Source organism: Alligator mississippiensis, chromosome 6 (assembly GCF_030867095.1).
Source record: "Alligator mississippiensis isolate rAllMis1 chromosome 6, rAllMis1, whole genome shotgun sequence".
Lineage (NCBI taxonomy): Eukaryota > Metazoa > Chordata > Crocodylia > Alligatoridae > Alligator > Alligator mississippiensis.
In genome coordinates, this window is record NC_081829.1 from 75,744,198 (window position 1) to 75,756,625 (window position 12,428).

At 47.2% G+C, this 12,428-nt stretch overlaps 1 protein-coding gene across 1 annotated transcript; it reads left to right on the plus strand.

Annotated features, from left to right (window-relative positions):
• Positions 1 to 437: 437 nt before the first annotated feature.
• Positions 438 to 8,326, plus strand: LOC132251200 (uncharacterized). The gene is made up of 2 exons (XM_059730018.1): positions 438 to 461; positions 6,050 to 8,326. The coding sequence occupies exon 2, from the start codon at positions 6,658 to 6,660 to the stop codon at positions 7,669 to 7,671; it is 1,014 nt and encodes a 337-aa protein (XP_059586001.1). The 5' UTR covers positions 438 to 461; positions 6,050 to 6,657; the 3' UTR covers positions 7,672 to 8,326.
• The last annotated feature ends 4,102 nt before the right edge of the window (positions 8,327 to 12,428 follow it).

The window sequence follows — 12,428 nt, forward strand, 5'->3', positions numbered from 1 at the left end:
TGCAACTGCTTCGCTCACCGTGGCCTTGAAGGTAGCAAAAAGTATGTACAAAGTAGATTTCCAGGTGCAAGAAGGAGGTTTGTGAACTAACCTCGCCTCCCCCATTAGTTCCCATCTTGATTACAGCAAAGAAATAATGAAGTAATATTATAGCTGCTTTTCATGCTAATTTCACTATATGATCACGTGAGTTGTAAGCGACTGTTAAAAAGTATATAAGCCTCCTGATTTTGCTCTTGGGGGGGGACCCCTTCCAAGTGCTTGGGAAATCCATGTCACTTTGGAACTCCCCCTACAGCTGTAGTTTCTTTTGAATAAAAGCTTCTGCTGACTTGATCCAAAAGTATGCTGCGTGTGTTTCCACGACAATTCCTAGTGCCGTGACTCAGATCCAGAACACAGGCTGAGGAAGGAGGACTGCAGGCTGCCCGCTCCGAACCCCGAGGCACCAAACTTGAGAGGTAAGAGACCTAATTCGGGGTCTCGGAGGAGGACTGCCTGTAGGCTCCCAACTTGGCCGTGGTAACTGGATCTGAACCTTGTTAAAACAGGTCAGTCTGAACCTTACTGCCGGCTAAAATTTTCTGTCTGGTAAAGGATCCCATTTTGTGTCTGGTAACGTACGTTTTATTTAGGGAGAAACTGTTTGAGGCATCTTCATCCAACAGCACATCGGGCTTGTAGTTAATTAACTAAGGCGGTGTGGGGTAGGAGGTCTGACTGACTGAATAAATGTGCATGTGTGTGTATTTAGAAATATGAGCCACTGACCAGGACTGAGACTACGGTTGGGTTCAGCCGCCCCAATTCTGCCTGACAGGGCAGTTTTGAAAGCAAGGGGGCCCAACTGGAACCTCGTGACCCAGTGGACAGGGTGTCTGAGTGATTTTGTCTTTTCCAAACCCCTTGTCCCAGTAGCTTCTGCCGAGAGCAGGAGTGAAAGGATCCCTCTAGTGTTTCCCTCCCCATTTCCATTTTATGAGCCGGTGTTGGGTCAGAAGCCTTTTGTCTGGGCAGTGAAAAACTGCGGGGCAAGGCACTGAGCGGCCCGGACATCCTAAATAAGCCTCTCCTACGTCTCCCTGTGTGACTGAAAATGGGAACAAGTCAGTCTAAACAAGTTCCTGTCCCCTCTAAGGGGACTCTGGCGTACTTTATGTACACACACTATTCTCCCGAGACTTGCAAGTACCTGGATAAGTGGAACTGGTATACTAGGGATGATCCTGTGAAGCATTTTCCACAGGAAGGAACATTTGATCAGGATAAAATAGTGCACTTGAGAGGGGCTTTAGAGTCCCGTGGATCCAAAACACCACAAAACCAGTGGGACGCGTTCTTTTATTGGTATGATGAAATGTCCAAAAGGCGGACAGAATCTCAAACTAGGAGCCTAAAAGACTCTCAAGAAAAATTAAAACAGCAGTTAAAAGCTGTTCGGGAGAAATTGGCTGCTCCCCCAAATTACACGCCGGCCACCGCTCCGATGTATCCAGCATTGCCCGGGGCGCCCCCACCACCAGAGCCAGCAGAGGATATCATTGACCTTTGTTCGAACCCTGCTCTCCTGGGACTCCCACATCAGCAACAACCGGTTCAACATCAGGCTGCAGCCCAGGATAGTGACCCATTAGCTGAAGCTCCTTCAGTAAATCCATCCACGGAGTTTAATAGTCCGGACTCATCCAGCATATCTGCCACTCAATCATCACCAGTGTGGCAATTTACTCCTGGGTCACAACCCACCACAGGTGTATTTAGAAGAATGGGAATAGGCATGGAAAGATCTCCCATCAATCTGAGATCCCGAACTGCACAAGTTTACCCCCTAAGACAAATGCCAGGCATTGGCACCGATGGACAAAATATAGTAACTGTGCATGCACCCTGGACTCCAGGTGATCTCTACAATTTAACTCAAAAGTTCCCAAAAATCAGGGAAGACCCAGAAAAATTTCAGGAAGAATTGCAGACTGTTATAAATTGTTATAATCCAACATGGGCTGACATTAATCAGCTCATGTGATCGATTTTGCCCAAGGAAACTATGCTACGCCTGTACGCTGCCTGTACTTGGCCAGATCAAAACCCAGGGATTGGTCAAGACTTTATTAACAAGAGAAATGCTTTGGTTCAATCAGTTCTCACAATTTGCCCAAAAAAGGCAGACTGGACCAAAATAAATACCTGTAAACAAAACAAAAATGAACACCCCAGTGACTATTTAGAACGCCTCAAACAGGCATTTGAACGATACTCAGGAATGGATAACCCAGTCGGAAATGCTAAACAAGCAATAGCGGCAGCATTCGTCCAGGGACTTAACCCTAAAATTGCTGAGAAAATTAAAACAGTAATTATTGGCTGGGAAACTAAAGATTTGACCGAAGTCCTTGCTGCGGCTAACCATTTTCATAACAAATTGGAACGGTCTAAAGACAATGCCGAGTTTACGTTAATGGCCTTACAGATTTCTCAGTTGCAGGGTCCAGGTAGAGGAAGGGGACGAGGACGGGGAAGGGGAGGCCCGGGTAGATTCAGGGGAAGAGAGAGATCCTTGAGCTCACAAAACCCAGGCTATGGGAACCAATGTCATTATTGCAAGCAAGAAGGACATTGGAAATCAGAATGCCCCAACCGCCCCGGCCATGGACCCAGCCCCCAGCCCCCACCTCCACTTCCTGTCAGTTTTCCCAGTGTTGAATAGGACAGCATGAGGGACAGTGACATCATTGCTCCTTTGCTTGCTACTGAGCAATCTGGTCCGTTTGTTGAATGCCTTATTTCTGGTAAACCTGTCTCCTGTCTTGTCGACACTGGAGCATCCCGCTCCACGCTAAAGGCTGCTGAGTTTCCTTTTCTACCTTATTCTCCTGAAACTGTAAATGCTGTCGGTATAAGCGGACAACCTATCCCACATCCTGTCTCTGAACCTGTCTCCATCTCTATTGGCCCTTTGTTTGAAAATCATGCCTTTCTTCTTAGCCCCTGTGCACCTGTCAACCTTCTTGGTAAGGATTTGCTGTGTAAACTGGGATGTGTGATTTATTGTAGCCCAGATGGTGTTTACCTTGAGGTACCGGAACATAGGGAAACCGAGCTTGTGGCTTTGCTAACCCAGGAGTACTCTGATCCTGACACTTCCTACTTGCAAGAGGAACTGTTGGCACAAGTACCTCCACAGCTGTGGTCCACCCATGCGAATGAAGTGGGGCACATGCTGAGTGCTGAACCAGTGCATATCATCCTGAACCCTGCCAAGCCACTTCCTCGTGTCCCACAGTACCCCATCTCAAAGGAAGCTGAGGAAGGGATCAAGCCTGTCGTTTCCTCACTCCTTGAGCAAGGGATTATTGTCCCAATATGCTCCCCTTGCAACACACCTATCCTACCTGTCAAAAAACCTGGTAAAGATACGTATCGCTTTGTGCAAGATCTTCGAGCTGTAAATGCCACTGTTTTACTCGCTTTCCCTGTGGTCCCTAACCCTGCCACTATTCTTTCCTGTATCCCTTCAGATGCTATATATTTCACAGTAGTGGATCTTTGTTCTGCTTTTTTCTCTATCCCCGTTCATAAGGATAGCCAGTATCTGTTTGCATTTACTTATCAGGGATTTCAATATACCTGGACAAGACTCCCTCAGGGATATACAGAGTCCCCAACCCTGTTTTCCCAGATCCTAAAAAAGGATTTGGATCCTATCATGTTCAAAGGGGGGTCCACCCTTGTTCAGTACGTTGATGATCTATTGTTAGCCTCACCCACTTTGGAGGCCTGTAAGCAAGATACTTTGACACTCCTCACAGCTTTAGCTCAGAAAGGCCACAAGGCCTCAAAATCTAAATTGCAGCTCTGCAAGTCTAAGGTACATTATTTAGGGCATGATATCTCAGCAGGAGAATGACACCTTTCCCCTAGTAGAGTTGAAACTATCCTCAACATTCCCAAACCTATGACTAGAAAACAGATGAGGGGATTCTTAGGTGCAACGGGTTATTGTAGACAGTGGATCCTGGGTTATGCTGCTTTTGCAAAACCCTTGCAAGCATTCACTCATGATACCACCCCGGAACCCCTCCCTTGGACTCCTGAAGCCAAACAAGCATTTGTGGCCCTTAAGCAAGCCCTCACTCTTGCTCCCGCTCTTGGACTTCCTAATTATAAGAAACCCTTTACCTTGTTTTGTCATGAACAGGAAGGAATCGCTTTAGGAGTACTCACTCAGCTGCATGGTGAAAATCATCGCCCAATTGCATATTATAGCTCTGCCCTTGATCCCGTAGCTGCGGGACTTCCTCCTTGTCTCCGTTCAGTTGCAGCTGCTGCCTTGTTGGTTGAAAAGGCAGATTCTCTAGTTTTGGGACACACTTTAACCGTTGCAGTTCCACATGCTGTGATGGCCCTTCTGCTCAAGGGCAAAACTCAGCACATTTCCAATTCCCGTCTTACTAAATATGAGAAACTTCTACTGTCAGCTGCAAATGTAACCTTAAATCGCTGTTCAATTCTGAATCCTGCGTCACTTATGCCTATTGCCTCTGATGGTGAGCCTCATGATTGCCTGTCTATCACAACTCAATTGTTAACCCCTCGAACTGACCTCAAGGACATTCCTATCCTGAACTCTGACCTTGTTTTGTTTGTTGATGGTTCCTGTCTTAGAAATGATGCAGGCAAATTAGTTGCGGGATATGCAGTATGCACTCAGTATGCTGTTTTGGAAGCCTATTCTTTACCCCAAGCTCGTTCTACTCAAGTTGCTGAACTCATTGCTTTAACACGTGCTTGCATTCTTGCAAAAAATCAAACCACAACCATTTATACTGACTCTAAGTATGCTTTTGGTGTTGTTCATGATTTTGGACAAATCTGGAAACAAAGGGGGTTCCTCACTTCATCAGGGACCCAAATCAGTCATGGTTGTTATGTAAAAGCGCTCTTAGAAGCTGTTCAATTGCCTCTTGCTATTGCTATTGTTAAATGTAAAGCTCATGAGAAACCCTTTGATGATGTCACACAAAAAAATGATCTGGCAGACCGTTCTGCCAGAAATGCGGCCCTTTCTGGCCCTCAGGCTCCTAACTCTGTTTTTGTTTGTTTTTCAGCAGACCAGTCTCCTTTGTCTAGCCTTTCAAGTCTGGCCCTTCTTCAAAATCAGGCCCCAAAAAAGGAAATAAATGACTGGCTGCGTGCAGGATGTTCACTGCACCCCGACTCTCTCTGGCGCTCCCCGGACGGCCGCCTGGTGGCGCCTAGAGAGCTTTTGCCACATCTTGCTCGTTTAACCCACTCTGTGGCCCATACGAGCAAAGGGGGGATGATTGCTACAGTACAAAGAAACTGGTTTGCCCCAAATTTTCCTTCCATAGCGCAACAGTACTGTAGCTCCTGTCCCATCTGCTTAGCTCACAACATTGGGCAACGGGTAAAAACGACACCCGCAGCCCATCCCCCTCCATGGGGACCGTTTGTAAATCTGCACATTGATTTTGTGCAGCTACCTAAGTGCTGTTCTTATGAGTACATTCTTGTTATTATTGATGTGTTCTCTGGATGGGTGGAAGCCTACCCATGTGTACATGCTGATTCCATCACTGTAGCAAAGAAATTGCTCAAAGAATTCATCCCTAGATTTGGATTGCCCCTCACAATAGATAGTGACCGCGGCACCCATTTCACAGGACAGATAGTAAAAAACATCTGCCAAGCACTCAACATACAGCAACACCTACACTGTAGTTATCATCCACAATCAAGTGGTGCTGTAGAATGTAAAAACTCTGATTTAAAAATGCGCATTTCGAAGATTTGTGCTGAAACAGGCCTCAAATGGCCTGATGCACTGCCCATTGCTCTTATGCACATTAGAAACACTGTTAACAGAAAACATGGCCTAACCCCTTATGAAATACTCATGGCACGACCCATGAGGATGCCAGCTACACCACCTGTTGCCCCTCACCAAACAGACCTACAATTAACTGATGAAACTGTACTAAATTATTGCAAGGCATTAATGAAGTATGCCAGGTCTGTTCATTCACAGGTCCAAGAAGCCTTACCTCAACCACCGGATGTTCCCTGTCACAACCTCGAACCAGGGGATTGGATCTGAGTAAAGGTCTATCAACGGAAAAACGCACTTCAACCCAGATGGAAAGAACCTTTCCAGGTACTTCTGACCACTAATTCTGCTGTTCGTTGCCAAGGTCACCAAACGTGGACTCACGCCTCGCACTGCAAGAAGGTATCACCTCCATTGGACCCTGAAGCAGCTGTATTCCAACCAAGGTTGGGACCTTTCCCTGAGGCCAAGGACAAAGACCCTCAGGACCTCACTCAGGCAAGTGAGGAGCATCAGGGTGCAAGTGCTAGTAACCTCTCCCCTGAACCCAACACCTCAGCCCAGCCGGATTCATCAGTTGAAGAACGAAGATATCATCTTCGGCCTCGAAGAAAGTGAATGCTCCCATTCGGAAGATCACCACCTCGATCAAGACCAAGAGCCGACATTATCAGTCCTTTAGGTAACTTGAGCCCAGAGGACGAAGAAAGACTTTGGCTGCCATCCTGGGTTTGGCTGGTAGTGTTCTTTTTCTTACTGGTGCTGATTATGTTTGTTGTTAAGATTCTTTGTCCCTTCTGTATCTAAAAATGGCATTGATATCCTTATATATCACACTTGGGTATCTCAGTATCACCCAAGGGGGGTGGGAGAAAAATTTGTATTTGCAGATCTCCCGTACGGTGGCTCAAGCTGGAAATAAAAGTGACTGCTGGATATGCTCTCACAGCCCAGCACACCTACACCAAGGAATCCCAATGATCGGAGTACCAATATTCCTCCAGCAATGGGGAACAATAAACGGCAGCTTCGTTAGACACTACTCGTTAGCTGCCCATCGGTCCGCTCCTAAAGAATGGAGGGCCGCCCCTGCTAACTGGATAATCTCCCCAAGAGTAGAGGCACCTTTCTGTTACAGATCCAACAACACCGGAGGTTATAATAAAGCCACACCTGTAGGACACTACCCTCATTGCCTAACTACTCTAGATTATAGCCCTAGTAGCACCAGTGGAATCCTGTTGGGTAACGTACCCTCTCTCAATTGTACAGGATTCATGGTCTACAACTTTTCTAAGGAACCTCATGTTGCTCTCATCGCAAACAGATCGGAATTTTACATTGACTCCAATTTTACTTCTTGTAATATATCTCGGTTCAGCAGGATAGCAGCTGAACATGGTCCGTCCTATATGATGCATATCAATCGAAAGTGCCGGATATGGCACAACACCTGTCGAGATTTGAGTACCCTTTCTGCCCCAGGCATTTACTGGCTCTGCGGAAACAGGGCTCATAAAATCTTGCCCTGGAATTGGGTGGGGGCATGCACTCTTGGACGTGTTATCCCTGGTTTCGAAATGCATAGTGCAATATATCTGGAACAAGTAAAAAATTTCAACCATCACATGAAAAGGGCGGTTAACCCCTTAGCTACCAGAAACACAGGGTTCCATCGATTTGTGAGAACCTTCATACCGTGGCTTGGAGTAAGAGAATTGGAACTAGCCATAATTAACATTTCAGCCACAATGGAAGCTATGGGAAATGCCACTGCGGATGCAATTCAGGCTCTGCAAAAAGAGATCTCCCAGATCTCATAAGTAACTATACAACACCGCATAGCCCTAGATTACCTATTGGTATCCCAGGGAGGAGTATGTGCCTTAGTAAACTTCACTTGTTGTGTCTATGTCAATCAGGACATGCGACTCGAAACTGACATTCGCAAAATCCGAAATCAGTTAAGGGTCTTACATCAAGTGGCCTCAGAAATAGTCTCAAAAGGGGGGGGGCTGTGGAATCAGAAAAAATATATGCCTTAAACTTTGATTATTTTAGCTATAAGATGACATAACCGCTTTGTGGAGAATTGCTGGCTCTGTAAAGTAGAACAGATAAGGGCAAATGTTTGTTCTTTGTAACTCCTCTGCAACTGCTTCGCTCACCGCGGCCTTGCAGGTAGCAAAAAGTATGTACAAAGTAGATTTCCAGGTGCAAGAAGGAGGTTTGTGAACTAACCTCGCCTCCCCCATTAGTTCCCATCTTGATTACAGCAAAGAAATAATGAAGTAATATTATAGCTGCTTTTCATGCTAATTTCACTATATGATCACGTGAGTTGTAAGCGACTGTTAAAAAGTATATAAGCCTCCTGATTTTGCTCTTGGGGGGGGACCCCTTCCAAGTGCTTGGGAAATCCATGTCACTTTGGAACTCCCCCTACAGCTGTAGTTTCTTTTGAATAAAAGCTTCTGCTGACCTGATCCAAAAGTATGCTGCGTGTGTTTCCACGACACCAGTAACCAGCTCTCCTGAGTTGTTGAGCAATGGCCCCGCACTCCCATTTGTTTTCCTCCTGTTCCCTATATACCTAAAGATCGACTTCTTGTTGTCCTTGATTCCCATTGCTAATCCAAGTTTGGTCACCACTTTAGCCTGTTGTATCTGTTCCCTGCAAATGTGGGCCATCATGGAATATTCCTCCTTGGGGCCCACCCCAAGCTTCCATTGTTTATAAGCCTCTTCTTTCTTAAGAGGACTGTGATTTCCCTGTTTAGCCAAGAGGGCTTCCCAGTCCTTCTGTTACCTTTTCTTCACATGGGAATGGACTTCTTTTGTGCTTCAAGGATTGCGTCCTTAAGGAACAACCACTCTTCATGCACACCTTTTGCCTTTGGTCCCCAGTCCTGCAGCAATTGCCCTACTAGTGACCTAAATCTGTTGAAATTTGCATTTTTGAAGTCCAAGACTTCAAACCTATTATCTGATTTGTCTGCCTTATGGTGGACAGTGAACATGATGGTTTCATGGTTGCTGTTGCCCAGACTTCCCTCTATATTTAAGTCAGTCACCAGGTCATCTCCTTTGGCCAGGACCAAGTCTAGTAGAGCATCACCTCTGGTTGGCCCATGCACCTCCTGAAGAGCTCCTTGACACAGGTCAGGAAGGATTGCAACTGATCCAACTTGGCTGAGCGTACCTCCCAGATGCCTGGGTAATTAAAATTGCCCATGACAACCATGTCACATGCACATGTGGCCTCAGTCAATTCTTGGGTGAACTCCAGATCAAGCTCCTCCCCCTGGTTTGGTGGTCCGTAGTATACACCTACAGTTAGGTCTCTCTTGCCACTCCTCCTCTCAAGCTGTTCATTTTTTAACCTGATGTTGGCCTCCAAGGAGGTATACTGCTTTTTCACATAGAGAGCAACGCCTCCATCTTCCTTCCCCACCCGGTCCCTTCTATGCAGAATGTAGCCCCCTATAACTACGCTCCAGTTGTGTGAGGAGTCCTACCAGGTCTCTGTAATCCCTACTAGATCATAATGCATACTGGAGGGTAGGAGGGTTAGCTCCTACTTGTTCCCCATGCTCCTGGTGTTAGTATATAGGCACCCAAGTCCTCCTATTGAGGCCCTCGTCTTCCTGTCCCATTTATGGAGAACTATTCCCTCAGCTCCCAGTGTCCTATTCTGCAGGGCTTACTTGTATGTTGGTCCCTGGACATGTTTGAATTTGTGTATCTCCGTCCTCCAGCAAGCTTAGTTCAAAGCCCTTTTCAGAAGATAGGCCATCCTGGCCATGAACAGGGACTTACCTTTCCTTGTGAGGTAGATGTCATCCCTTCCCAGGAGTCCTCTCTCCCTGAAGTGCATGCTGTGGTCAAGGAATCTGAAGTCTTGGTGGCACCAGCGTCGGAGTTGCCGGTTCACTTCCTTAATGCATCCTTCCCTTCTGGGACCATGGTCTCCAACAAGGAGCACAAAAGAAAAGACTACCTGGGCCCCCAACCCCTTGAGCCCAGCCCCAGAGGCATTTAGTCATTCATGACCTGGTCTGGATTACTCCTAGCCATGTCATTAGTTCTCACATGGATGAGGAGCATAGGGTAGTAGTTGGAGGGCTGAACAAGCCTGGGGATCCTCTCTGCTACATCTCAGATGTGAGCCCCTGGGAGGCAGCAGACCTCACGGGCTAGGGGATCCGGATGGCAAATGCGTCCCTCAGTGCCCCGCAGGAGGGAGTCCCTCACCATCACCACCACCTTGCGCTGCCTCTTTGCTTACTTACCTCCTCGCCTGCTTACCTTCCTCCTCTCCCAATCTCACCATTGGAGCCTCTTCATGTGGGTGGGGAGGGGAGCATACCTGTTGTGCAGGGCCAGGAGAGGAGCAGCCCTGGCCCTGTGTTTCCTGGAGTGTGAGGTGACTGTCTTCCAAGTTGCTCTGGGTTGGTCTTCTTGGTTAGCCATCACATTGGCCACCATCTAGGTCTCTTTCTTGTCTTCCTTCTTCTGGAGAAGGATCTGGGTGTAGTTATCAATGAAGTCTTTGTGGGCCCTGATCATGCACAGCTTACATATCTCCTCCTTGAGCTCCTGCACCCGGCACTCCAGAGACTCTACCAGGGAGCGCACCCCACAAGTGGGGGTGCCCCATGCTCTGTTGCCAGCAGCCGTGCCAGGCAGCTCCCGCAGTCCAGGGCCACAGGCTCTGACTGAGTGAAGGTCTTAGCAATGCTGGGACACCTGAGGGTATGACAGTTGTGTTGTAAGAGGCTATGCAACTACCCTTGAACTGGCCTGCAAACTGCCTGCAAACTGCTTCCCCTGTTTGCAGTCCCTGGTCACAGGCACTATATTGTGCTTTGTTACATTTTCTTTCCACTGTACTGTATTGTGGTGGGCTGCATACCTTGGGTTACAAGAGGGCAAGATGTGCATTGTTAGATCTGGAAAAAAAGGGCTGGAAGGGACCTTAGGAAGTCATTTAATCCAACAACCTGCTCCAGCCATGATCATTCCTATCTAAAATATCTTATACAAGAATTTGTAAAACTGCATGAACAAACCTCTTGCACAAGTACCAGGTACAGTGACCCAAACTGCCCAGAACACCCTTACCTGTCACAGGTAAGGCAGCAGGACAAGAGCATTGTTGATGTCCTGATGCCGCAAAGACAGGTAGTTTTTGTTAAATAAATTTGAGAGATCCAAAGAAGAGAACCATGCCCTCCACTACATAGAAAGGACCACCCCCCATCCCTTGCAGTTCACATTGATATGACCACGAGGTAGAACTCTTTCCTGATTCCAAATGTAGTGATCGACCTGATCCTGATCACCAGACGAGAAAGATCCGCTAGCTAGGAATTTCCAGGTTTAAGTCCAGCAGGATGCAACTTTAATGCAGAACATAGAATTTTTATTTAAAGGTATAGGTATTGTAGCATGGCACTGGGCGTGCCTGCCACTTTGGCAAGCTAATGAGTCTATGAAAGCCCCGCAGGTGAGGCTGGTCACCATTAGGCCACCATAGGCTAAAAGGCTGACAGGTTGAGGTAATGAGTCTGATGAGTCTGAGCTGGCTCAGGGCCCCAGGTCAGACAGTGCTGCAAGTTAGCAGTTACAGCAGTGGAACAGCATTCTTCCGGAAGGAGTACCATTGCTCCAGAAAACACTATAACAACTGGAGGACAGGGTAGGAACTATTGGAGATAGAGAAGGTTCCAAGGGACCCCAAGAGGGTCCCCGGCCCAGCCAAGGCCAAGAGGGAGGGACCAGGAGAGCTGGGCAAGGTACTCAGGCAGGGCAGCAGGCTACTAGGTGAAAGAGTAGATTCGGAGAGCCCTGAGGCATGGGCTACTCAGAAAGGGGCCTGAGTTGATAACAGCAGGCCAGCAGGAGTGGAGCAGGCCTGCACAGGGCCTGAGTATAAGCCAATAGCCCAAGAGGAGTAGAGAGTGCCTGTATAGGGCCTGAGGTGATGACAATAAGCCATACCAGATGAGACTAAGGGATAACTGAATAGGATGGCTTAGAGGTCCAGGAAGTCATAAGCTGAGATGAAGCTCAGCTCAGGTAGGGAACAGAAGTGGACCTGTATCAGACAGGAGTATAATAGCATCATCTGCGAGGCATGGGACACGGTGTAGGGAAGGTCGGAGCCATGTGTGGTGGCCCATAAGGCCGAGGCCACCCAGATATTATGCACCATGGAGATCATGGTAGCCTTCTGTGATCCAAATATGTTAATTAACAACAAAGGCATAGTGGGCGAGTGTGGGGCAGATGGCTCAAATGGGCGGGGGGCAGTGGGGGTGGCAGCAGCACACACTTTTTTTTTTTTGTGGGTGTCATGACCCTGTTACAGGTATGTTTACAGAATGAGCTCACTGTTTTATGCATTCAGTGTAAAAATAACATACAAGTCTGAGTTTTGAAGTGAGAGTGAAGATTTACAAGTGAACATTTAGATGTGGTCTGGGGATATCCATGGTAACCACAATACTTTAATTCAAATACCTTATGATCCTGTCACAGACCTGAAATGGATACTAGACCAGTCCATCTGTACAAT